The 27045-nt window shown below is 37.2% G+C and overlaps 1 protein-coding gene across 1 annotated transcript in view; it reads right to left on the bottom strand.

The window, feature by feature from the left end:
- The window catches only part of HCN1 (hyperpolarization activated cyclic nucleotide gated potassium channel 1), a 194746-nt gene that overhangs the window by 10440 nt on the left and 157261 nt on the right, over positions 1–27045 (bottom strand). The window contains exon 6 of the mRNA XM_066569615.1: positions 12513–12753. Within this exon, the coding sequence (XP_066425712.1) occupies positions 12513–12753 (241 nt within the window). The remainder of the gene's footprint in view (positions 1–12512; positions 12754–27045) is intronic.

The raw sequence follows: 27045 nt of genomic DNA, 5'->3' as shown, positions 1-27045 counted from the left end.
AGGTGTAGAAATTAAATTTGTGTAGTAATGAATTAATGAATTCAATAGTATTTCAGCTATATAGTGTCTATATTAAAAACAACTAAAAACAAATAGCAGTTTTTATACATTTCTGTCCCCTTCCAAATCTGTGTGATTTCTCATCATCTGTTAGATTAAACATTACAGGATCTAGTGAGAGGTCCTTTCAACTGAGGACAGCTGACTATTGCTTCAGTTCCTCAACAGCAAACTTGTTCTTGTCATGGGCATATAGGTTGCTGTGCGTGCTATCAGCTGTTCAGGCTGACTACTTCCAGCAGCAGAAGAAAGATGGAAAGTCAAAGCAATTCAAAAGCTTGGGTCAGTCAGTCTAACAGACTTGGGAATGTTTTTTAAGAACAGGACAGTGGATTAGAATATAGTTTATTTTATAGAGAGCAGTGAGTTACTGAACTGCCATAGACAAATGTCCAAGTGCTCTTTCCATCCACCCATCTTGTAAGACTTCAGAGTAAGCTTCCCAGAACCACCATGGCTGTCCTTATTTTCCAACAGCTCTTCCTAACAGCATCTCCTTGGCATGCTACAAAGATTGACAGTTCTTTACTTTTTTCAAGCAGCTGAAGTTATCCAGTGAGCAGAAACTAGCTAATGGGCACTTTCTTGCTGTGCCACTCACAGCAAGGGACATTCAGCATGGGACACTCAATTCTCAGCTTTACAACACTTAGTATGAGAATGGTTGGGTTCTTTTTCCCTTCAGGAAAGGACTATATGAACTTCAAGCAGGTTAAAAAAAAAAAAAAATCAGTAAGCTTCTAGGCATCCCATTCTTTCAGAAATTGTGTGATTTTCCAGTTCCATGTTGACTTAAGCATCTCCCATATAGAAAAGAGGGAGAAGCTGTTTCATATGATAACATGTTACTTTTACATAAGCATCTGCACTTCTGTTTTCTTTTTCTTTAATAAACTCTGGAAAATTCTAGAAATACATTTATCTATGTTTTTTCCACATTTTAATGTGTTCAAAATTTCAGTGTATTATTGCTAGTGTACACAATGGTGAAGTCAGACATATGATGCTATTTTTTTTTATAGTTACTAAAATATCTACCACCATGTCTTACAATTAGTCAGAATGTAGGTTGATGCAATTAAAAGAATTTCAGTAATCTGTGTTCTAAAAAATTCAGTCCTCCATTTAAGAAATCCTAAAATATAGTCACTGCTCAAGAGGAACATTTCTGCAGCAAGGAAGAGAGCTTAAGGAGAACAGAAAATGGAGATAATTCCTGCCTTTTACAGCCAGATTTGTAATCTGGACTGTCCAAAAGGAAGCTATGGAAAAACTGCCACTTTTGCCACCATGTTTACACTAAATATGGAATTGCAGACAAGTCAGTTTGAGTTAGGAGATACAGCCTGCATGACCTCTTCATTTAAAATATGACAGCAATAATTGTCTTTTGAGTTGCTTTCAGATATCTGGACTCATCAGTTGGAGAGAGGGGAGCCTGGATACATAACTGAGAAGTTATTGTTTTGAAGAGGGGCTAAAAATGGCTGTTTGGAATGAAAAGCAACTTCTGTAATATCCCATCTCCAGTCTTTTATCACTTTTTAAACTACTTACTTGAACTTATTTTAAATATATCTATTTGTAATTTGTGATAGCTGTTGCCCTTATTAGTCATCCTATTAAAAAATCCAACCAAACAAATAACAAAAAAACCCCAAAATTCCCCAAACAAAAACTACATACATTAGTTTAGCTAACATTTTTACTGTCTGTTTGTAGTATGAAATTTCTGTCTCTGAAGACTGAGACCTGAGCTCTCCACATGTTCATAGTTTAGTTAATAGTATTTTATTTAATTTAATGTAAAAATAGCAAAACAGATAGCAAAAAATTACTTGGGGAAAAAAAAAGTGCCTACATTTAATTGGCCCAAACTTTGATAGAATTTATAGACAAATACTTATTAAATAAAAAAAAATATTTTAGGGTTTGCCAACAACCCTGAGAGTATGTCCCTTTCTTTACCTAGCTCCAAATGTGTATTTTATGCCACTTAGCTAGGAGAAACCAGTTTCTCATCTTAATAAAATGTGGCAAGTTATCTGAGCAGGAACTTCTTATTTTTCATCCTGACCTCTCTTTGCTTTCTTCCATGTGCAGGTTCTGAAAATAGCTGTGGCCAAGTTTTCAATACTAGTGCAGAGTAATGAAAAGGCCAGTAGCAGAAACACAGAATCACTGAGGTTGGAAAAGACCTCTAAGATCATCAAGTCTGACCTTCAACTGAACTCCACCCTGTCAGCCAGACCCTGGCACTCAGTGCCACATCTAGACTTATGAACATTTCTTACATCCTGACTATTTTCCCATGTTCTATCAAATTCTTCTAAGAAAGGTCTGTAAGACAGAACAGAAGCTTAGGGTCATTTTATAAAACAGAAATAAAAGTGCATATTTTGTCTTCAAAGCTATTTATAACAGAGCATCCACATGTTTTTCTTCTTACTTATTAAAGCGTTCTTTCTAAAAAGAGTGATTAAGATAGTCTATTTATTGTCTTTTAAAAGCCCACAACTTTACTGATAGGAATTCCATATGCTTTAAAAAAATTAATAATTAAGCTAAGATCCTAAGATAATATGCCTAAGTACAGATTTAGTTTCCATACTCACTGTGTCAAAGGCCAAAAGTGATTTTATCTAATTCATTTACTCCTACTTTTATTCTGACACATGCTTACTGCCTATTGAAAAAAAACCACTTAATTCCTTATGTATTCAGTAGTATGCTCTTGTAATCTTGAGTTTGGCAAACAATAACAGTTACAATTTAAACTATTCAAATTAAAGTTGACTATAAAAATATTGTACTTTTCATTAAATTATTAAAAAAATTATCAGAGACTGTCGGTTCTGAATTAAATATTTAGATTAAATATTTAATCTAAACTCAAATATTTAGTTAAAATTCTACTGTATGAAATTGAAGGTGCTTGGAAAATCATCTGCTTTATCTGTATTGACCACATTTGATTTCCAAGGCATGTTATGTCATATTTTACTTGTGTCTAGTTATATAAAGTTTAAATTAAAAATATATGCTGTTAATGAATTAGTAGAATTATAATTATAATTTATTTATGCTTTTAGATTGCAAGACATATTACTTGTGTTATTATTATGAATACTGTTAAATTTATATTTATGTTTGCTACCTAATAAAACTCCTAAACCCAAATCAGCTTCTGATTAAGAGTAAGTTATTTTCATTCCATTTTCCTAAAAATTCTCCTGTAATTTTAAAAAAATTATTGAGTTTGAATAGCAAGAAGTCCTTCTGACTGATTATTATTTTCAATGTAAAATGTGGTGCCAAAAGAACAACACAACCATTTATTGTCAACAAGAAATTACACAATATTATGAGGACTATTGCATATTATGTAGCCTCAAAATGGCAGATTAATCTGTGCCAAAAAGATATTTAATTTTTAGGCCCTCTTGCAGACAATATTTTTAGAAAAATGTTCTATACTGTTCAGATGGAAAATGTTTTACAAACGAGTTGGCATGGAGATGTGGAGATCCTGCTCCCTTAAAGCATTTAATTATGTCCCTGCTATTAAGAATACGAATAATCACACCTCAGTGGGGCTACTTATAATTAACTATCTGGATTATAGTATGAATATTGAAAGACTTAATCTACCACTACCTTGAGAAACGAATAGCCATATGCAGTATTTTTGCAAAATGTAAAATTATAAATCATATCATATCATAATGTCCATATGTAAAGCACTTCAACAGATTTTTTTTCTATTTAAAATCAGTATTATACTGCAAATCTTTTAAAATATTCTATCAAAAGGAAGCACCTAGAGTGTAACCAGAAAAAAATAAGTGGGAAAATATAATCTAAAGTGACTCAACATTTCCCATGGTATTATTTTCCACTGCACTGGTCTAAAATATACTGACAGTTACTGTTCTGAGAGGGGGAAAAGTTCCAGAAATAATAGGTAGGTCAAAGAAGTTCTGTCTAATTGGCCTTCTACAAGCTGAAGTAAATGCAAAATAGAGTTTATTAGAATTTTAAGTGCAGAAGGGTAAATGTTAAAACTGCATTAAATAATTGAAGCAAAATAAAACATTTAAAATTGAAAGTATTCCATGAACTACATGTTACAAAAAATAAACCAAAAAAGAAAAGATGCTATAATTTGTCTCTGGGACATTGTCTGGGAAGATGGCAATCAGAATCTGGTTTCTAGATAGATTTGTTAGATGAATGATGACATGAAGCACAGATAGTGATATCTGCCTTTGAGTAAGTAAAATAAAACATGTATTTGTCTCCTATTACAATGCAAGAGATAGGCCAATACAATTTCGTATTCACACACAGTAACTCTCATATATACAGCTCATAATTATTTTTTTTTTAAATCACATTCATTTCTTCATGTTCAACATACCTGGAATTTGATAGGAAAAAAAAAATTAGCAGTATGAGTTTTAGTTATTCTAAAAACTGATTTATCTACTGATTCCAAGTGGCATGATACCAGTGGCATTTTCAGTGGGGGGAAAAAAACAATGGGGAGCTGGATCTGCAATGGATGCATGAAAAAATTGGGCTGTGTGAATTATTGAAGACTTACCTACTGGAATTAGAAACTCCGTGAGCTAACAAAACCTCCATGGGGCCCCCAGACCTAATTAATAAAAATATTTCTGCACTTCCTAAACACTAAGTTTGGATTTCCCTAGCAATGTCAGCATTCCTTCAGCTCTAACATAGTATCTGTTAAAAACAGCAAAAAAGGGGTTAAATTTCCAGGAACATATGTCTGGGCTGCTGCATGAAGGAAAGCCTGTGTAAACACAGGTGGGAAAACAGATGGAGAAAGGAAAAGATAGCAGGGAGACCAGTCTTATCTTGTGTCCTTTGTGGTTGAGAGGAATTTTGCCAGTGACTACAGAAAAGAGCAGGATGAGACCACAGTGAACAATCAGGCCTCTGTCCATCAGTGAGTAAGCAAATGAAGTAACAGCAGAGTCCTGAATGTGTTCACAGAAATCCTCCTTTGAGTAAGCTGTGCTGAGCTGTACTGGTTGGGCAGTGTGGGATTTATTCCTTTCTTCTCCTCTCTGTAGGCATGTCAGCCCCCCTCTAACACACCAGCTCATGGAGGCAGCTCAGCAAGTGCTTATCTAAACCAGGACTACCTGTCCTTAGTCACTTCTCTGGTTCTGATTCTGACAGGGCTGGCAGCTGACGGGGCATAGGACCTCATGAAACCACTCCTGCTCATCAAAGTCCTTTGCACTAGCTTTGGGAGAGCTAAAACTTTTTATGTTTTCGGGGGTAACAATCTCAGGCAAGTTATCAGTGGTTGAAAGCTGATTTTCCACTTGGCTCTCCAGGCAGGATCCTGCTGTGTGTAGGTGCGGGCATGGGAACACCATCTGACTGAGTCTGGGGTGAGGGATGTGCAGAGAAGTGGAGGGTCACAAGGTATCAGGGACCAGAAGGCCTTTCCAGAAGGGAAAGAGAATTTGCAGGGCTTGATCTTACTGTCATGACTGAAGTACCCTTAAGACCCTCACATCTGAGAGGAAGGAGATAATTGGAAAGGCTTTATTGTATTAAAGCAAACATCTCTTTAGTTTATTACACTACTGCATGTTTGATAATTAATGTCAGATTAATCATCAGAGATTTTGATTTACCAACTTATATAATATTATTATGGAGTGTTTCTGAAAAAATTCACCACAGCAAAAATCAGAATATTCACACAGCAGAGGTAGTACATCAGTTTCTATCAATATGTATTGGTATAGGTAAATTAGATTAGTATCAGGCTCATTAGATATGTTAATAATTCTGCTCTGTAAAGCCGCTGTAACTGATGAACTAATCTCTTCTATAAGCAAAAGACTCATATTCTTGTGCTTCATCTCAAAAGATGTCAAAATCTTTGCATTTTGCCGATTTTGTATGTGTAGTGAAGAATTAATACACAATCTGTTGAGTAATTCCTCCTGTCACAAGAAGAGCAATTTCTAATCCAATCACCTGGTACTGAGAGAAAAAGGTTCAACAGGATTGAAACCTGGCAATTTCTTTCCTACCATATATTACTAGGATTATATCATAAATGAGTTTGGACTACCAAGATACTAAAGAGAAAGACAAATATGCACTGAGACAGAGAAAGCAAAAATGGGGGAGCTGTCATAATCCACTGCTGTGTACTTTGTATTTTCAGTATTGTAAACTGTAGATACTCAGGACCAGGGACAAGATGACAAGAAAATTAAACCACTTCATAATCACAACATCCTCAAAATACAATTGCTTACATTTTTCACCTGCCTCCTGATTTTTATTCTTCATTCGAGGAAGCTGAGTTCAAGTGTGTCAATCTCAAGTTTTCAGTTCAGCTTAACTGCAAACACATGTGCAGTCAGGTTTTCCAACTTGCTATCCAAAAGGGATAGGTGTAAGCACCTTCCCACTCTTTTCCAGCTTCTGGAGGTTGTTCAAAACTGTGCTTGCCACTTGCGTTTTCCTCCCTTTCCCATCAGTCTCATGCCCATGATGTTCCCCTGCACTGTCAGCTGCTCTGTCTCCCATTTATTTGCACCACTCACAACCTGACTCCTACCCACAGAGTTCTCTCTCTGTTGACATCTATATCACTCCCCACGCTCTTCCCTACAGTTTTGTCCTATGTGTTAACAGAGTCCATACCATCCATTCATTCTCTTCTGACCTTCAGTCACATGTCACTAACCCTACAGGCAGCTAGATCATAATTCCTTGAATAAAGAATTGTTTGTATGGTCACATCCAGAGGGCACTTGTCAATGGCTCAGAGTCCTGATGGACATCAGTGACAAGTGGTGTCCCTCAGGGATCCATACTGGGACCAGTCTTGTGTAGTGTCTTCATTAATTAAATAAATTAAGCAATTGAGCGCACTCTCAGCAAATTTGTGATGAATCCAAACTAAGCAGTGCAGCTGACACTTCTGAAGGATGGGATGCCATCCAGAGGACCTGGACAAGTTTGAGAAGTAACCTCATTTGAGAATATAATGAGGTTTAACAAGGCCAAGTGCTGGTGCTGCACCTGGGCTGGGACAACCCTGGTACCAGCACAGGCTGGGCATGAACAGCCCAGAGCAGCCCTGCCCAGAAGGGCTTGGGGGTGCTGTGGGTGAGAGGCTGCACATGGCCCAGCCATGGCACTCACAGCCCAGAGAGCCAAACGTGTCCTGGGCTGCACCCAGAGCCCCGTGGGCAGCAGGGCAGGGAGGGGATTCTGCCCCTCTGCTCTTCTCTGCTCTGCTGAGACCCACCTGGAGCACTGCATCCAGAGCTGGGGTCTCCAAGACAGGAAGGACTTGGACCTATTGGAACAAATCCAGAGGAGGCCAAGATGATAAGAAGGCTGGAGCACCTCTCCTATAAGGCAAGGCTGACAGAATTGAGTTTTTCAGCCTGGAAAAGAGAAGGTTTAGATATGACCTGATTGAGATCCTCTGGTACCTGAAGGGAGTCTCCAAGAAAGACAGACAGAGTCTTTCTACAAGAGCATGTGGTGAAAGGACAATGGGAAATGGCTTCAAACTGAAACAGAATAGATTTACATTAGACTCTAAGAAAAAATTCTTTACTGTGAGAGTGGTCAGGCACTGGGACAGCTTAGCCAGAGAGGGTGTGGATGCCTCCGTCCCTGGAGTGTTCAAGGATGAACACCCAGATGGGGCTTTTAGCAACTCAGTCTAGTGAAAGGAGTCCCTGACCATGATGGGGGGAGCAGAAGTAGATGAGGTTAAACATCCCTTTCAACCCAAGCTAGTTTATGTTTCTATGTTTCTATGGTAATTTCAATTGAGGGCAACCTTATTTCCTGCCATATGAAAACTCTGTCAGTGTCAGTGTGAGAAGTTTCTCTTGTACTTGTACAAGGAAAAGATGCATCTACTGCTATCTATGCTATGATAGTGGCAATTCCATTTCTAATAATGGGGAACAAGGAGCAAAACTTCTAATAATGGGGAACTGTTAGCAAACAGAGAACAAAAAATTAAGGACATAAAAAAATCCACTGATGTTTTGGAAAAAACAAAGTTAATTTAAAAATAAATCAATAAAAGCCACTATAGAGTATTAAAATCCCATGATTCTTCACTGTTAACTGTGGCTTACATAATTTCACTGAAGTAGAAATAACTATATAACTGCACAGTATAGTGAAAAGTAGTTTCATGTATTCTTCCTTGTCTAATTCCAGTCCCTTTTATAAAAATTCACATGAGCATACGATGAATATGGTAGGGGGAATATGGCCTATTGAAAAGGATAGCACCAGAAACAGCTTTCAAATTCCTGCTAGCACTTGGAGGAGATATGTAGGATGATAATGTCCTTTAACTAGCAGTCTGAAAAAAACCCCACTTACTGGGGATGAAATGAAATGTTCAGCTAAAAATTGCTCCTGCACACAAAGTTCAAGAAGATTACATTTATGGACAAACATGAAGGTCAAGGGACAGAAAGCTCTTCCCACAGAAATACCAGGGAGTAAACCACAAGATCTTTGTGGTTACAGAATTGTATTTACTCCTTCCCTCCCCAAAGGAGAAACCAGCGAGCACAGATGAGGAAGGAGGCAGACAGTAGTCAAGCCCAGATCTTTCTGTTGTCACCACTTTGCATGCCCCTGTCCTAGGGTAACGTTATGATGCTTGTATCCCCATCATGTGTTCTGTTTATGCTGGATGTTATATTCTGTGCCTTCAAGACTGGCTCTGAGAGGAAAGGAGGGGAGAAGAAGCATGGAGTTTGTTATCAGAGACTGCACTTACTCCTCTACATATGGCTGAATACAGAACTGTGGTGTCTGGGCACAGACAGGGCAGAACAGGGCCCTCCTTTGCTTTTTAGTTAGTTTAGCTAGCTGAGGCAGAGAAGTTCCCTGGACTGGTTTTCTTTTTCCCTTTTCTTGAAACTGTTCTAACCTGTTCTGGGAGCTGGGGAGCACTGAGAGCTTGCACTTTGTGGCCTATGGGGGCCTGCTCTGGGCAGCAGCCTTTGCCAGCGCCAGAGGGACGGATAACAGAGAGATCACCCAGGAGAGGATTTCTGAATTTGTCATCTCTTCAGAGCAGCAAAGATGAGTTTTGTCATCTGGTATTGTTCATTTTGTGTGCTGGGGAGTGCTTTGCCTGTTTAAATAAAAAGATTTTTTCCCACTTCTTTCTGAGGAAATCTTTTCCTGATCTGGTTGTGGGGAGGGGCCCTGTGGGTTGGTTTTCTGGGGGGGCCCCTTTTGGAGGTTTTCTCCCAAATGTGCCCTAAACCAGGACAGTCCCTCAAAAATGAACAGGAAGTGTACAGCAGAGGTGTAGTCTGATTCATCTATTCCACTGGTGGTTATCCAGGCATATTCTTTTTGAGAAGAATTACCAACTAACTGTAAGGTTTATTTGGTTTCCTATTAGACCAGATGTAAGCCTGTTTTTAATTAAAAACAAAGATCAGGCAAGAGAATTTAAATGTTCAACATTAGTCCTCAAACCTCAAGATATTTCCTCTTTTTTTTACTGCAACTTTTGGTTTCATTAATTTCATTCATTTCAACTTTCATTCTCCCAACAGTCTCCATTCAAGTCACTCCCAAATATTCGTGATTCTGCCTTGGTTCCTCTTAAATCTTGGCTTTCACACTTATCTCCAGTTCTCCCACAACTTAAGTGTTGTTGTTTTTTTTACTGGTAAGTTTTTTTACCTAAATTGTTTTCCTGATATAATGTTATTAGCACAGAAATATTTTACATATTAAGAGTTTGGTTTTCCAAATCCAAGGCAGGATGCTGGTGAAACCCTCCACTGTTCTGGAAGTGAGCCTGCAAATCTCTCTAGAGACAAGGTCCCCAGGTAACTCAGCTCTGGGACATACCCAGCAGACAGAAGTTAGCATCTCTGAGCTGCGACAAGGAAGTTTCAAAACATAAGATATTTAAAAAATTTTAAAATTAAAAAATTATCTGTTTAGGTATGGCACCCTGTTACTTGTGTGCCCTTTACTTGCTTTTGGAGCTCAGGTGTTGATATTGATGTATTGTGTCAGACCTGGGAGCTATACATATCAGTTGTTACAAGTAGCATTTTAAACATAGTGTGAGCTTCGGATTTATCATGTGTCCTTTAAGCAAAAAAAGGGGTTATTGGTCATAGGATTTGAATGCAGCCTTGACTTCCAGTTTATTATTTTATCACTATGCAATATTCCTTGTGTCTGCTTTGGTCAGGAAGCTTTACTCAGATTCTGATACACACTTCAGGGAAAGTGGGTATTCTCCAGAGAGATGACAATTTTAGAACTGTTTTTTATTTTCTCCTTTGAGAATCCCAACCTTTTCAATTCACATATATCTGATTTGCAGCTTGTTTTCTCTCTTTTCAGCTGCAGTCATAGAATTATAAAATCATAGAATGGTTTGAGTTATAAGGGACCTTAAGGATCATCTAGTTCCAATGCCTTTGCCATTGATGACATTCACTAGATCAGGTTGCTCAGGGCCCAATCCAGACTGGCCTTGAACATATCTGTGGATAGGGCATCCACAGCTTCTCTGATCCAGATAGGTCTTTCTTCTCCCCAGCTGGGAATACACTTCTAGAAATTCATAATATATGGTGTTTTTCTACAACAAGTCTGAGCCACATCACTCTGGATCTTGGGGCATTTCCTCTCTCCCTGTGCACTTGTCTTTTCTCACCTCTCCTCACCCCTCCATGCCACAGCAGCACCTATTTCCTTCTGTTTGCCCCAGCAGGCTTTGGATGCATTACCACCCATTTTTGCAACACCTGTCTCATCCCAGCTGCAGTTTGGATGAGCAAAAGTGCTTTGGTATGCAGTATAGTAAGTTCCTATAGTGTCTGGATATTGCAAGTAGCTTATTTTTTTGTCTGCATTCCTATTAAGAAGGGTAGCAGTTGAATAGGATGAGCTAAATAGTTGTTTGCACTGCAACAACAGGCTGACAGTTATGTAAAATACTTTCATGTGCAATCTCTTCTGATCCTCTGCTGGTTCAGAGGAGTATTATGGCCAGATTCAGCATGCAGGCTCTTGCAAAGACATTTTCATAAACTAGGGCACTGCCAAGCATAGAGGAGACCAAGACCAAGGTTGCTCTGTTTCTTCATCCTCAGCATTTACCTTTTCTTTCTACTTAATCTCCTGTCTTCAGCATCTACAGTTTAATCCTGTGGGATAAGCTCAAGACCTCTTTACCAAAGTGCTTCTACAAATACTGGTGATACAAATCACCTTGCAGAGGCTACTTCGAAGTGACAAGGTCTTCAGGCCAGATCAGTAGGAGTTGCTTTAGCGTATTATTCTAAAATGGGATTAGTTAAGTAACTCTATAGCCCAATCGAAATGCTGAGCCCAATTCACTTTTCTTAGCTTCCCCCCTCTCTTTACCAACTAAATGGCACTGATTAGGCTTTCAATTGAGCATTTTCTGAAAGGGCAGTTATGGCATCATTAATGGAATTCAGCAGCAATGACCAGCTAACTGTAACTCTCATGAGCAGCAGTGGTACACACACAAATATTCAAGCAGCTTCTGAAAACCAGGTTGCTTGTGGAAGCAGACACCTATTCCATTGCATAAAGATAATTTACAGTCACAGGGAACAACTATTTTGTATTGTCAATTATTATATGTAAGAAAAGCAATTGCTTTCATCAAGATATACATATTCAGATGCCTTCATCTAAGTAAATAACTATTTTTCATTAGGATTACCAGATTAATTTAATTAGGATTAAAAGTAATACCTGATTTAATTTTTTATATTATTTAATAATAATATACATCTGTTAGAAAGCTACCTAGTCAAATAGGAAGTCCAGTTTCTCCTAGTATATATTGTCAGGATAAACACTGATGTATGCTAAAAGTCATGGAAAAAGCACAAATAATATATTAAAATATGAATGAATTACAAAATATCCCATGTAAATAATGCTCTTCTACTCATTGTTAATTTTTCAATTCTTACTATGATTTTTACCATCAGATTTATGATTCAAAAATTTTATTATTTTTTAAAGATTAATCCTGTCAATTTTACCCTTGAAAAGCTATAAAATAACTATGCAAATTATTATATTTTTATTTAAATATTTTCTGTTAAATAACAGCGATTTTAATTCAAAATAACTTCAAAATTCTGGAAGGTAATTTTGCATTTGTAACAGCTGTCCTCACAACAGTAAGCAGACTCTGAATGTTTTGTTCAGAAATATTTTGCACACTCTTCACTGTGGTTTGAATTGTCTAGGCAAGTGACTCTTAGTTAACTTAATCAAAAGTCTCTTTTAATCTGTTATCTGTATGTATTTTGTTTATCTGTATGTGTTTTGGTTTAGTGTATTCACTCCAGTGTTATCATTCATTTTTTCCTACTCACCTCCAAAGTAAGAGCCATCTGTCAGCTTCAGCTCCTTGTTGGACTTGGTGATGACACCAGCAACACCATGTTGAATGAAATACATCTTCTTACCCACGGCCCCTTCTCGGATAATATAATCTCCAGGTTGGAACACCTCAAATCTCAGTTTGCTTAGCATGGCAGTCACAAAATTTGGGTCTGCATTAGCAAAAAGAGGCATTGTAGCCACCAGCTTCCGACAGTTGAAGTTGACAATCTCCTAAATGGGAAGGAAACATCATGATAATAATGGTCAGTAAGTATGTTCAATATGATGGGCTTTGAAAAAAAGACATTCTGCTTTCTTAATAAAGAATTTCTTTATGCCCATATTGGACTTTTCTGTGTCTCTGTGCTCACTTTATAACATATTTTCATGTGTTTCTAGAGAAGTGATTGAAACAAAAGTGCAGTCTGACTTTTATTTCTAAGGTTAAAGGTTGCCTTCCTCTGGTGACTTTTCACATGTTATCTATTATTCCCATTGGAGTTTAAGAGGACAATGTGAGAGAAAGGTAAAAATTAAATAGGAATGACACTGCTTGACAACCAGATTGGCTGTTGCAATAACTATATTAAGTGATAAAATGATGCAAGCACTGTGTTTCCAAAAATTACACCATCTTTCTGTTTGAACATATCTAGTGGTAATAGAAATATATATTACATTACATAGTTGAAATCAACAGGAAAATTTCCTGCACAGTTTCTAATTAATTTTGTAAACACAGAAACATACATTTCTGCCTTTTAAAGAGATGTGTATAAAGTAGAAAGCACTACTATTCTCCTAGGGCCTTAAGGATTTCTCCTACCAAGGAGAAACTGCATTTATATTTACAGAGCACACTGTAAGCTCATCTGCATGAAAAGATTAGCACCAAAAAAAGCTGATAATGTCATACTTGCTTTAAATAAATAAAAAGAAAACAAAACCATACGAATAATTTATGAAATATTTTCAAGCTCATTCTTGCAGACCTTACATTGTCTTGGGAACATAACATGGTCAGTTGCCATTAGAGATTTAACATTGCATTGAAAAACTGAGACTAATCAGTATTGCACACCAAAATGGCTCAGGCAGGCAACATCTACTGAGGTAGCAAACCCAACATGACAGGAAGAGCAAATATAATCATCTGTATATAAATGAAGACAGAGCAAATAAAAGAAAAATACAGCCAGCAGTCACTTAACTGCTTGCAAAACAAAATATGCCTTTATTGTCTGTGGAGTACCCCTAGCATTTCTTAAACTAATACTTCAAGATTGATGTAAAGGACAAATTCCCCCTACCAGTGCTCTCACTCCCATGACTGCATTCCTGCTGGAAGTGGCTCCATGCATCTGCTGTCTCATATATCTCATATATGCCACACAGACAACCCTGAGCATGAAGCTCAGATATAATTGTCCAGAGATCACACAAATTCTTTTCCTCTCCCTGTCCCACAATGTAATAACCTGCTTATAGGCATGTTGGGGAAGTTCAATTAATTTCACACTATAAGCAACAAACCCATAGTGGGTTCTTCAAATCAGTTCCCTTGCATCTGGGAAAGATATGGGAATTCCCCTCTGAAGGGAAGACATTTGTTACTGAAGCAACTAACAGGCAAGTGCATTGAGAGTGAGAAGAGTGAAGAAACAACCACCTTTCCCTGAGCAATCAACATGCTTTCCAAAGAAATCTAGTGGGACTTAGAAAAGTAAATTTGAACAAAATGTCTCACTAAGCACCCTAAAAACTAGTGTCCTGTGTAAAAAAACCATGGTAAATTTGATGCAGGATGTCTTCTGTTTGCCTAAATCCAAAAATTACTGCAAGTAGCAGCATGTGGACTGCCATATCGGTGACATTCAAATCTGTGAATACTGCTGAGTCAGGAGGTCAAGAAGGGCAATGCCAAGATACCCTCTAAGTATATTTTTTATGAGGCAATAAGTATCATAATGAGATTCCAACTGTCTGTCTTTCTAAGGCATGGAGACAAGCTTATTTTCCTTCTTGTTTAAACTCTACATTTATTAGTAATGCTTCAGCCATCATCTCCCTCCCAAAGGAAAGTTATTTGCTTCTCTGACTGCCAGCAATGTGGTGGCATCCCATGAGGAGCCCCAGACTACACCCCCTGCTCCCCATGAGACTGCCTTGCTGCCGTCTCCACTGATGCTGGCAACAGCTATTACTTGTCTTGTCTTGCTCAGGGACTTTTCAGTAGGCTTGCTGCTTGTTTACTGCTTCTGAAAGTGAATAGCTTGTCTTGCATGCCCAGGAGGCAGAGAAAGGAAATTACTAAAGAAAGCAAAAATTGACTGGAAATTATATAGAAGCTGGTGGGGAAGCACAGAAAAGGCTGGGAGAGTAGAAAGTTCAGCTCCAGTCAAGATTAGAAAGAAAGAGTAAAATAGGTGGAGTACTACTATGAAAGAGAGAATGGGAAGAAACACAAAGAAGGAACAGTAAGACCTAGAAAAAAAAATAAACAGAAAAAAAAGAAGGCAGGAATCTTGACTTTAAAAACAGGTTGAGAAATGGAAATTGCAGAAAAGTGAGAACACAGGAACACAAAACCTGGAGAATTGGTGTCTGGAGTGAAAGCTGAAAAGTAGGGCAGATGAAGTAAACAAAAGGGAAATTGGAAAAAAAAAAGAAGTTATCCCTAACATATCTTTATCAGTATAGAGAGGGGAGAATTCAGACCTGGATGAATCCTCTGTGCAGATCCAGTCCTACCCACCAGAAGGGAATTCATCACATCTTGGGAATCCCAACAACACATACCTTTGAAAGAGGATTTTCACCCATGGAATCTCATGTCCTCTTATGGCTCAATCTTCTGCCCACTTTTCTGTCACATTATGTAACCTGTATCTGGATATGCCCATGTATGCACACACATTATCCTGCTCAGCCTGAGTTGCCTAATGAAGGTACCAACATAGCTACAAAACCACCCTGCTGAGGTAATTTCAGCTGTTATTCCTAGTAATGCATTCATTTTGTTGATTAGTTTTCTGTGAAAGTTTGCACTAAAGTACAAACTTCCCTTATTTAAGATGTTAGAAGGTGGAAAATTACCGAGGGAGAAAGAAATGTGTCATTTTTAAGTGCTTTGTTTTTCTTTAAAGTGTTCTTTTATTTAAATATGAGATCATTCAGAGCAGTAAAATACATTTCCCTGAATCTTAATCACAGGCAGTTCTGCAATTTCAGGTTCTTGTGTATTACTTTAAATATCATCCTGGGGAGAAAGAAACAGTAAAGATTATGAAAGTGTTTTATGTAACTCAGAAAGTACTAGGAGAAAAAGTTCTGAGTTTTAAAAGAGAGGTAACAAAAGAACAAACTGACAAATTAAGAGTTGACATTTTGGATAGAGAAAAATCTTTCACTCTTATTTTTCTTTTAATTCTTTGGAGCTAGACTGGAACCAGACTATGGTACCCAATATTATATCTTCATTAAATGAGATTTTGTCTCACCTCTACTTGAAGAAAATACCAAATGAAGCCTGAGGAAAGGATCATGGAAGACAATATCAAATGAAGCTTGAAGAAGGGATTAGGAATGCATTATATAGCTGAAATGGTTAAAGAGCAAGAATGAATCAGACCTAGATAGAGCAAGTGTTGATCTATCCCAACTGCTGGTCTCTTACACAATAATTAAGAGATGAAATTGTCTGCTTTATATAAGAGATTGGTTAGGTAATTACACTGGCTTCTGCTCCTTTGTACTATATTGGATTTATTACTCATCTTGACCTTTCTGGATTTTTTTCAAACTGATGTTAACGCATCAGATATTATCATTTTGTGTGGGTTCAATATTTCTTGATGGTTTCTCTGAAGCATCTCAAGATGTTACAGAAGCAGTCACAAGGCTGTCCCAACCGTGACTGCAGTTGTCTGATGGCATCTCTAGAAGTTTTAGGACCTCTTTTCCAGAAAATTTTTAGATGGATAGTAGTTAGACTGACTGGAAAATCCTGTTGCCATAAAAAAGGAAAAGTTCTTGAAAGATCTGTATGCCTGGAAAGTTCTTTACTTTTTCTCAGTAATCCAGTTGAGCTAATAAAAGGTACTACTTCCATCAACAAACTATGTTCTCCCTATGTGTAGGCCATTTGGAAAAATGGCTTAGTTTAGCTTAATTATGAGACTTTTACATACTATTGCAAAAATCTAGTGTATAACTGTAACAGTGCACCTTTTTTCCCCAAGTGTTCCTTTATATTCTGCTTTAAAAGGATGTGAAACTAAATCAGTCTTTATTTCCTGATCATTGAAAGGAAAAAATCACTTTACTGAGAAAACTATTTTTCCCTTAGAAATACCTTGCAAATGAAAAATTACTGACCCATCATTAAGAGAGAACCATAGGCATTATACTTAGGGATTCGGGTTAATTTGAGCAGGTTAGATATATTTAAAGCCAGTTCTAAGGAGCTATATTTTCTATGTGTTCATGATTTCCTGTAATTTTTTAACCCATTGGTCAATTATAGTTGAGTTTGGCAGAAAGGAGGCATCTCACTGATACTAAGTTCTCACAGGTTTTATGACAGCAGGCAGTCAGGAGGACTAGGATTAGTATCCCACTGAGGGAATGACTACATCATTATCTAACAACTTGTTAAATGCCAGAAAATCTACATGTGGCAATGGGATGCAATATTCTTCATTTCTGGTGCACCTGAAGTTGTTCAAATTGCTTTGACACATTCTGTTTTATCATCTCTACAGAGTGTATGACTTAAAAATAAATTTTGCTCAGAGGCCTTTCATGTAAGTAAAAACAACTACATAAATTTTTTTTCTCTTTGAATGGGATTGCCTCAACTTTCCATTTTTCAATTACACTGATAAGTTTCAACATAGAGACTCTGCTTAAATTTTACTTTTAAACATGGTAACTCTTCACCAGTATGTCTAGAATTGTGTCAAGAAACACTATTCTTTTTCCTTCAGGATTTGGTATTTTGTCATTTTGTCAATAGAACTGGATATTCCTTGTGTCTGTTTTAGAAGCCTGTGTAGCCCCTATGGTTATATATTTTAAAGCCCAAGAATGCTCTGGTCTGAGGTACCAACTTATCTGACCCAAAGACAAAGCACAAAACCTGAAAAAAGCCTTTGATCTCTAAGGCAAAGAGAGTCCATGGGATCTCAATTGCCTTGAAAACCAGTGACCAGCCTGTCTATTTCATTTTCAAAGTCCTCCAGCTCCCAAGACCCCCAGTATATACCTGGATAAAGCATATCCAAATGCAGAAAATTTGCCATCCAGCTGTGATATAAACTTAGGCACAAGAAGGAAGGAATTCATAGGCTTTGCAGAAAAACAATGAATGAAATTCTGATTCTACCAAGACTGACAGGACTGAGTTAAAGCAGGGGTTTTTTTTCTGTCTAGCTCTTTTCAACTCCGATTAAGACAAGTCAGCCCTAAACAGAGCATATGGTGGCTGGTATTGCTGTCTTCGAACAGAAAGCAATCTTTTTTATGCATTTGCAATCAGGAGGGATAAAGATTTGACCAATTATATTTTCTTCGCTTAGCTGATTAAACGTCGGCCTTCTGCATACTTTTCTGTCATTCCCTTCTTGATTAGAATTTTCTATTCAACTCTTTATATGCATTTTTTATGCCTCAGTATTATTATTGCATTAAATTCCAATGCAGACAGAATAATCCTTTTGAGGCAATATGGTTCAACCAAACCTCCAATAAAGGCACTCTGATGAAAGATATCCATCTTTTTCCTAGCTTGTTAATTGATTTAATGGAGCTTAAGAGAAAGCAGTCCTGTGCATTTCAAGCTCCTCTTTGGATTGTCCATTATATTTAGAAGATTAGAAAAGAGAAAAAGAAAGAAAAAAGACACTATCCACTCTTTCATTCATTCACCGCTTATCCATTTTCTAACTATTTTTAAAAGGAATTTAGTTTTCATCTTCCTCAATGTTCTGATATGCTAAATGCTGCTTAAGTTTGTTTTCCAGCTGGAAAAAGGACGAGAGGCTTTAAAATGGGAGCAGCAATACAGCCAGTGTTTTAAGGAAGCCTGTAAAAGAGAGATAGCCAGTCTAATTTCAAAAGCCTGAGAAGTTCTGATAATTGAGATAAGTACTTAAAGTTTGGTCCATTTGACCAGTCTCTACTTCTTGAAGGTTTTACCCTTTAAACTATTCTGCCGAACAAATTTTCTCTGTGTATGTTTTTTGGAAAAAACACCCACAATTTATTAAAGAAGGTAATGTGGAATTAGTGCTGTACCATAACAGCAGTTGCTGTAGAGACTGTGCTGTCTTATTAACTGAATAAATAAACTACAATTTTCAAAAGTATTTCACAAACACTATTTCAGTTTTTTGCCCCCGAGTAACTAAATATCTTCATTCCCATTTGTGTGTGTGTACACTGGAATGTTGTACTTGTTAATCCTATACAGTATTTAAAAAATAATATCTTGGGGGGGTGCTAATTAAGGCTGAAATCTTTGTTTATCAGGAATTTTAAATATTGAAGTTGCCCATTAAGCCAATGAGAATACAGATTTAAACACATGTACTGTAACACTGCAGCAGAAAAGAAATACTAAGGAATATGAAGTTGAAAAACTCCTATCAGCACCAATATCCTGTTGGTATCTATATGATTATCCATATTTTGTGTTAGTGCATGGAAAAGTGGCACAAGTTAGACTTCATGTTTGCTTCACAATGAATGAAGCAACTTTCAGTTTTCCTAAGCATCACTTTTAGTGATTAAGATAGAAGAGAAAGTTTTGCTAATAATCACAAAACTCTGTCAAACTCTGTCCAGTTTGCTTGCTCACTGGTTAGTCTCTACTGCAGCACTGCTTCTCCATGTCTTTGGAGCCTCCAGTCACCTCCTCCAGCTGGTGATCTGGTTTAATGGTACTGGAAACCATTTCCACTGCTATGCCTTTGTACTGAAACCCCACTTGCCATCACCAATCAGTATGTGCTTTACCTTCTATGTCATCTGTGTGGCAGCTACCACTTTTTAATAGTAGTAACTACTACACTACTACGCCAAAATGCTCCAAAAAAATACTAGTTCAAGTGCTACTTACAGCTTTGCTCAAAGAAGACTACCTCCAGTATCCACCCAAGTCAGTAAGATTTTACCTGATCACCACAAGAAAAGGGGGTTTGTTTTAGAACAGTGCTGGAAAGAGTGCTGCTGTTCTCAGGACAGTGCTTGATTCACCTGATAGCAAGGTAAAGTAATTGTGCTTGAGAGAAAGAAAAAGAGGACACAGTGGAGTTTCACAAAGGCAGCCTGAGTTACATTTGTGTAAATTATTAGGTAAAATATATTGATTGGGGTGCTTTATTGTTTAAAACATACAGTTAGAATGCAGGACAGCCTGAAGAGTTTCTCTCACTTGAGAAAAGGAATGCCATGTATAGAATAACTTGTGGATGAAAGCAGGGAGGAAGAAATCTGTGTTTAAAGCTATCAGGGGTGACTAGGGGCTAAAGCAAAGTTTGAAGCAAAGAACTAGGTGGTGGGAAAACATAAACATGCCTTAAAAGAAATGGAAAGCTATGGTTTGGGTACAATTTTTTTGTGTTATTTCTGATTTGCTCTTGTTTGTTCAAGATCAGAAACAGAAGCTGTGAATGCATCCATGGAAAGTTTAATGTGTGCTCTGAAACAGGCAAGTAATTCCTTCTGCCATTCCAACTCTCCCTTTGTCCTCTCCTCCCTTCTTCTGTTCTCCATGTACTGCAACCCAGATGGCCAAAAGTGAGCAAGAACACAGTTCCCAAGAGAAGGTTCTTTATCTACACCCTATGTGTATGGTTTAGTTGACACAGTAGCAACAACAACCAGGAAAACAGTTATTTAAAAATCAGTGGTGATTTGTTCACTGAGTTATTTTACAGCTCTTGAGCAGCTCTGGATGAGAAATACTGTTATCTTGTTAATTGCTAGGTTAACACATACTCTTCTTATAATGAATTAAAGCCCACTGGTTCAAAGGCTCTCTCTATAAATTTATTAAGTGGCTTAAATTAAATCTTACTGATGATACTGGATAAATCCCAGTTAGCTGAACTTGGAATATCCACACTGAAATTATGTTTAGTGTTTTTAAGTACATTTCAGTTTGCATCTAATTTGATTTGTAACTACTCAGTAAAGGCCTACATTATATTATGTGCAAGAAATATCAAACTCTTAACTCTACCTAACACACAAAATTTAGACTTTGTTAGACCATGTATATTCCACATTTTAAAGTGAGAAAAAGAGATTTTATAATGAATTATTTATTATTTATTAATTTAATTATTTAGGTTTCTTAGGTAAATGTGTGACAGGACCCTGAATGCCTGCATGTATATGTGCTAGAATATTTACAATGCCAGCTAGAGAGGTACACAGCTATATATAACAGAAGGATATAAAAAGAAAGATAAGGAGGATGCACAATCCCTTTCTAATTCTGAACTCGGCCTTCGTCACTGCTTTGCAATGTGAACTGGGGCAAGCTAATTGTAATACCATTTGAATTTGCCTTCTAAAGGAAACTACTGGCAAGGATGCTGGAGTGGTATCAGGTGCAAAGGCTCAGTGATCTTATGTTGTGAGTAGCAACTTGCAATACAGGTGTAAGAAGTCCATGACCCACATTCAGGCCACTGCACCAGAGCTCAAGCATGCAGAAGCAGAAAAATACTGAAAGTGCTGATTTTAGAGCCCTGGTTTACAGTGAAACATGAGGATGATGCTCATTTGTAAGGGTGAGACATAGAGAGCTGGCTCCAGAAAAGTTATCAGCAGGTCATAAAAATGGAGATGAATTTTCTGGGAATAATTTAGTAGAGTGTCAGCCAGACAGCCCTCAAGAAAGAATTTGTTTGAGAGTACCACTTTGGCTAATATTGGTAGCTGCAGGGGAAAGAGATGAATAAATTGCAAGGGAGTTGTAAAGAGTGGAAAAAATTTGAGGAGGGCAAATGGTGACAGCAGAAACAGCCTCAATAGCAGATCATGTGGAGCAAAGAGAAGGAAATCTGGCAGGAGTAGACAAGTCAATGTGTATTAGTAATAACAGCTAGAGCAAAAGTAATGCATCAGACTTTAAAAGTCCAGTGTTTAGTGTGTAGGCAGACACACTAAATAATGGCATGGCATCAGAGTAAGAGTCACTTTACAACTAAGAGCCAAATCACCGTCATGACTTGACATATCAAGGATGCACCAGGACATCCTCAGCATTTTTACATTCTGAAAACTCTTATTCTATAGAAAATGGAGAAGAAGCAGCTATGTAAATAATAAAAAAGAAACCAGGGGAGATGCCTACAGCCTTCCGCTGTCTACATTTACTCTTTGCTTTGCTCTTTGAATGCCATCACTGAGGCCTTAAATACTTGTGCTTGTGCTTCTACTACAGGGTTGGACATACACTAAAAGCAAAGGGGTCGGATGACAGCAGGGCACTCAGGATCTGCCATTAGCATCTGTGCATGAGCCCAGGCAGCCATGGTATGCTGTTCTTTATGTAATTTTAATATTCTTTTTCAAAACAATTTCAGTTCATCTGCTTGATCAAAGTTTAAAATGTATATAACTATTAGTAGCATTTAATTAACTTATATGTATAATTTAATTGCTCACTTAGTGAATTAAAGATAGGCTGAGGTTTATTTCCATAAGAAATATATTCCTATAATTTATTCAGAAAGTTCTTGAAATTATCTTTAGACTATATCTTAATCTCTACTTTATGAATAAATTTCTCTATATTGATTTTGTATCATAGGAGGACCCCTAAACTCCTTGTAACTACAAATAATTTTAAGGTAATATATTATAAATATAGTCTGGTGGCATAAGGAAATTAGTGCTGAGATATATGGCAACAGCAGAAGAAGGGAGACCATATCAGAGTACCTAATGCAATATATGCACTTAGTACTTTGCAAAGGTATCAACAGAGTTTGACACAGCATTCTTCTCACACAGACATCCCGTACGTGTGTTTGCATGTATGTGTCAGAGTATATGTATATAGGTGTGTAAATATATGTGTGCATGTATGTGTGTGTATATATATATCAACATGTATATACATATATACACATATGCATATATATGTTCTCCCACACATGTATTGATATGTGTACTGGACATACCTCTATGTCCTTTACATTAAATGAAAAAAAAAAAACCAAAGTGTAACTAATTAATGTGTCCTATTAGAAACTATATTTCAAATTAGATTTAGTTATCTTATTTAGAGGTTGATACAACTCACGTAAGAGTGTGTGCTTGTATAACCCAAGTTATAATCTCCAAGCAAAGAGGTGAGGGGAAAGAAGATTCTGCTCCAAGTCCCAATTATGTTCTTTGGAAATGAAATGTCCTGATGTTCTATATTCTGCAAGGACACATGATCTGTATCTATTTTCAGCTAACTTCTTTTCACATGGTGGCCTAAAAATAGGCCAGCCATGAACTTTAAATAATGGCTCAGGAAGGTTATTAACCTCTTTCTCACATTCTAAGTTTGTCCCATTGCTCTAAGTATCAATATTATGAAGAACGTATCTGGTGTTAGAGAATGACAAAGCAAGCTACATACACTCCATTTCTGCTCCACTACAGATGCCTTTGCTTCTTAATTCCCTTCAAGGGCTTATATAAATTAAGCTGTCCGCACACAATACTGACAGCATTTCTCTTCCTCTAAGTAGTGAATCTGTTTTCTGCCAGGTGTTAAAAAGCATGAACTATTTCATTTCCAACCCTGCAGGATGGGAGACTTTCTACTCTTAGTGAAAACTTGCATTTTCATAAATACACAAGTGTTTATTCAACGTGTGGCAATGATTGGTACATCGAGTTTCTGGATTTTTGTTTTGGGGATTGTGGATATCTGTACTACCTGCATTTCCCAAATACTCTCTTACAACTCCCATAGCATAATGCAAATTTTTCAAATGTTTCTTAATAATTCTGCTCCTTTCTTACTTTTTAAATAGACACAAATACATTGTTGCTTCCTGATTTTCAACTTAGTAAAAGAAAAAATTCTCACTATGAAGTAAACTTAATTTTTTAATACATGTAAGGGATCTTAATGAGATTACAAAAATAATAGTTTCAGTTGCACAGTGATCTAATGACAGCCATACAGGCTGAAGTGAAAACTGCTAATTACAAAGAATGTGGCTTTTCTTTAAATTGATACCACACAGGTGTTTATTTTATCTACAGAATATTTTAGTCGTGTAGCAATCATCCCATTGCTTCAGCGAGTGCACAAACATGCAATGATCAGTTCACAAATTTGCAACTGTTCATGTTTTAGGGTACCTCATTTGTATCCTTTCAACCAAGCATGGAATTTTTTTGCTTTTCACAAGTGAGGGAAAAGAAAAATTGATTTATTGAGAAGAAAATTTACATAGACTTCACAGAACAAGCTAGGAGATAAAAATCCTTTTCAAGGAATTCCTTGCTGTCAGTGCTCTACTACTACCAAGGCTGGCTTAGGATCCAGTGCTACTACTGAGCCAGCACTGTGAAAAGGTATTGTGAAAAAGGCAGTGGGGACAGATAAAAATATTGCCTTGAACTCAGTCCAGGAGCTACCAGGAAGTCTGTACCTGTACTCACAGTGTCAGACTCCACATTTTGCTCCAGCTTTTAATTTCACTCCTCTCTGAGACTCTCATTAATCACAAGTATCACATATTAAGTTCTATCAGTGTTAGACACTTTAAATGAAACAAGTGTAATTCAACACCTTGTGCATCCATATCTATGCTATATTTAATTATCTGTCTATTTATAATAATTTCAAAAATTTTAATTCAATTTCCATTTCTATTTAATCCCTTACATAGAAATTATCCATCAAAAGAGATTAGATTTTCAAAAGATTATTCTGGAGCTGTAAAGGAGACTCCAGATTTTCATCACGTACCAAAAACAATTCAGCGTTTCAACTTTTACTGCAGTAAAATTTCAGGAGAAAAGATTTTAAGCATTTGCTTATTGCATCTTCTAGATAACAGTTACAATACAAAAGTAAAGATTAAGCAGAGTTTTGTGTAGGTTTCAAAGTAATGTACATCTTTTTTTGCTCAAGTAGCACTAGGATGGAAGTAAAACAAGGATTTAGCATTGCCTTGAGGTGCAAAATTTAACTTGGATTATCTCCCACAGCTTTAACTAGGTTAACCTTCCTAAATCATTGGTGCATCAACAGGAAATTAAATTCATAAATGTACCTTCAGAACAGATCTGGTGCTCTGTTGTTTTTCGCTCTCCTTGTCTTTGCCTTTGAGATCACATGCTTTTAAAAGGCAACTACAGATTTATGCATGGGAAGTGCTGTGTACCCTTCTGTATGCTGTTACTACCATAATGTGCAACTGAGTGCATAAAAATAGGCACATGCATTTGCTTCTGCATCAAACAGTTCATGGCATATTTATTTCCTTTTGCTGGAGGTGAGTCACAACTCTGATCTTTGTGGTGACTTTCATGGGCAGTGGCACATTAAAAGGGTGCCCCCTCAACACCGAACCTTTTGTATTTAATGCCCCTCACACCATTTTTACTGGTTCCACACAAGTGTGCTTCAAAAGCCTTTAGCCTCCTTTCTGAATTTAAATTCCACAATGAAAACTCGAGGAAAAGATGTTCACTTTCAACCACCTCCATTAATGAGATTTACAGGAGAGGGATGGATGTGGGCATGTCTGTACTGTACATCTCTGCCTTGTTTGAAATAGGTTTTCTATTGGAGTCCTGTCTGCATCCTGCCCCTCTGTTTTCTCCTTTCATCTTCCCATGCTTTCATTATGGAATGCCGTGACTTTTTTTTTCAGAAGTCAATGAAGAAGAAATGGAGAACTCTGGAGTACCAGGGTGCCAGATCCTAATCTTGTATTAAGAGAAACAATGTAATTTCCAGCTCTGCATCAAGAATTTTAATTTACTTGTTTTTCAGTATTTATGTTCAGTTATTCTCTAAAGAGTTCAGAGGAACATATTTTAAATTCTGCTCTTTTACTGTAATGAATTAGTAGTCACAAATCAGGGATTAGGGACAATGATCATTTGGTGACTAAATAAAGCAAAATTTCTCACATCCTACCAAAAAGGACACCTCTCAAGCCAAAGCAAGCTTAGTATTAAAAGAATGTGTTTACAAAAGAAGGCCTAACTCAGGAGTTATCTGAAGTATGTTACTATTACTATTTTGAACCTCCTAAAAATCAGCAATGCTATCTCTAATTGCAATAGCATATTCAGATCTGATAGGAATGAACATGTTGTGGTAGGCACCAATTTATGGCAATGTCTCTTGGCTTTCCCCAGAAACTGCAAGGAGATTTAAAAAAAAGTGCTTGACTCTTTCCATCCACTGCCCCAAGCACGACCTTGGTGTCAAGCAGCTGAGCAATTCTTTGGTCTGTTAAAAACTGAGACGTGACCGACACTTGGAAGCACGGTCTTGGGCAGAACAAGGCAGGGGGTAAATTTAGTCTCAGCAGGACAGATGCTATTCTCGCACTGCACTGGACCTGGTGCCCACAAAAACCTTTCTGATTCTGCTCTTCAGATGCCTGAACAGCACTTCTCACAGGAGCACACACAGACTGGATTTACTTTTCTGTAACAGGATTTTACCTCTCTCACAGCATCCAGTTTGCATCTAAATAGTTTGGAACTTTTATCAAACAGCTTGCCTCGCTTTATTTGAAAGACAACTGCTGCACTAAGAATCAGGCATTTATTTGGATTAGTATATTTGAAGAACTCATGAAAGAACTGTCATGTCTGAAATATTTATTAAACAATTACAACAAAGGAGTCTTGTAAGTGCAGTAACATGACTATTCAAAATCATAACTACTGAGAAGTACTGGTGTATTATTATCTGCGCTATCGGAAGCAATTAGATCTGGGACTTGTCAAAGCATGTCTCAGCTCAGGATGGATTTGCTAATAAAGCATGTCAAACACCAATAGGACCGTGATCAAAGTTTCCTGAACATGGGGAACAGCAGTGGAAGTGGCTGACAATTTCACTGCAGCATGTACACCGTGAATGTGCATACATCAAAGGGCAAACACTCCCCAGAGCTCAGCAAATCAAACCACATTGTCTTAGGTCCCTGGAAAACAGCCTTGAGTGTGCACACCGTTTGTTACCATGTCACACCTGCGGAGGAAAATCATCTTAAAACACAATAATCCAATCACCACCTGGTGATTTTCTGCCCATTTCCACATTAAAATGGCCATTTGCTACTATTTCCAATTTTAAAAGCTTCATTATAGTTCCTTCTAAGAACTTTTCTTTCAGCCTTGTATACTTGGACTGCAATTTAGACATAATTTACACAGATATTTGAAAACCACCAATTTTCTTTTTCAGCATTAGCCAAATAAATCATGCTGTGGTATATCAGCATGTATTCTGCAAGACTGACATGCTGC

The sequence above is a fragment of the Molothrus aeneus genome, chromosome Z, assembly GCF_037042795.1.
Source record: "Molothrus aeneus isolate 106 chromosome Z, BPBGC_Maene_1.0, whole genome shotgun sequence".
Classification (NCBI taxonomy): Eukaryota; Metazoa; Chordata; class Aves; order Passeriformes; family Icteridae; genus Molothrus; species Molothrus aeneus.
This window is presented reverse-complemented; position numbering and strand designations above follow the sequence as displayed.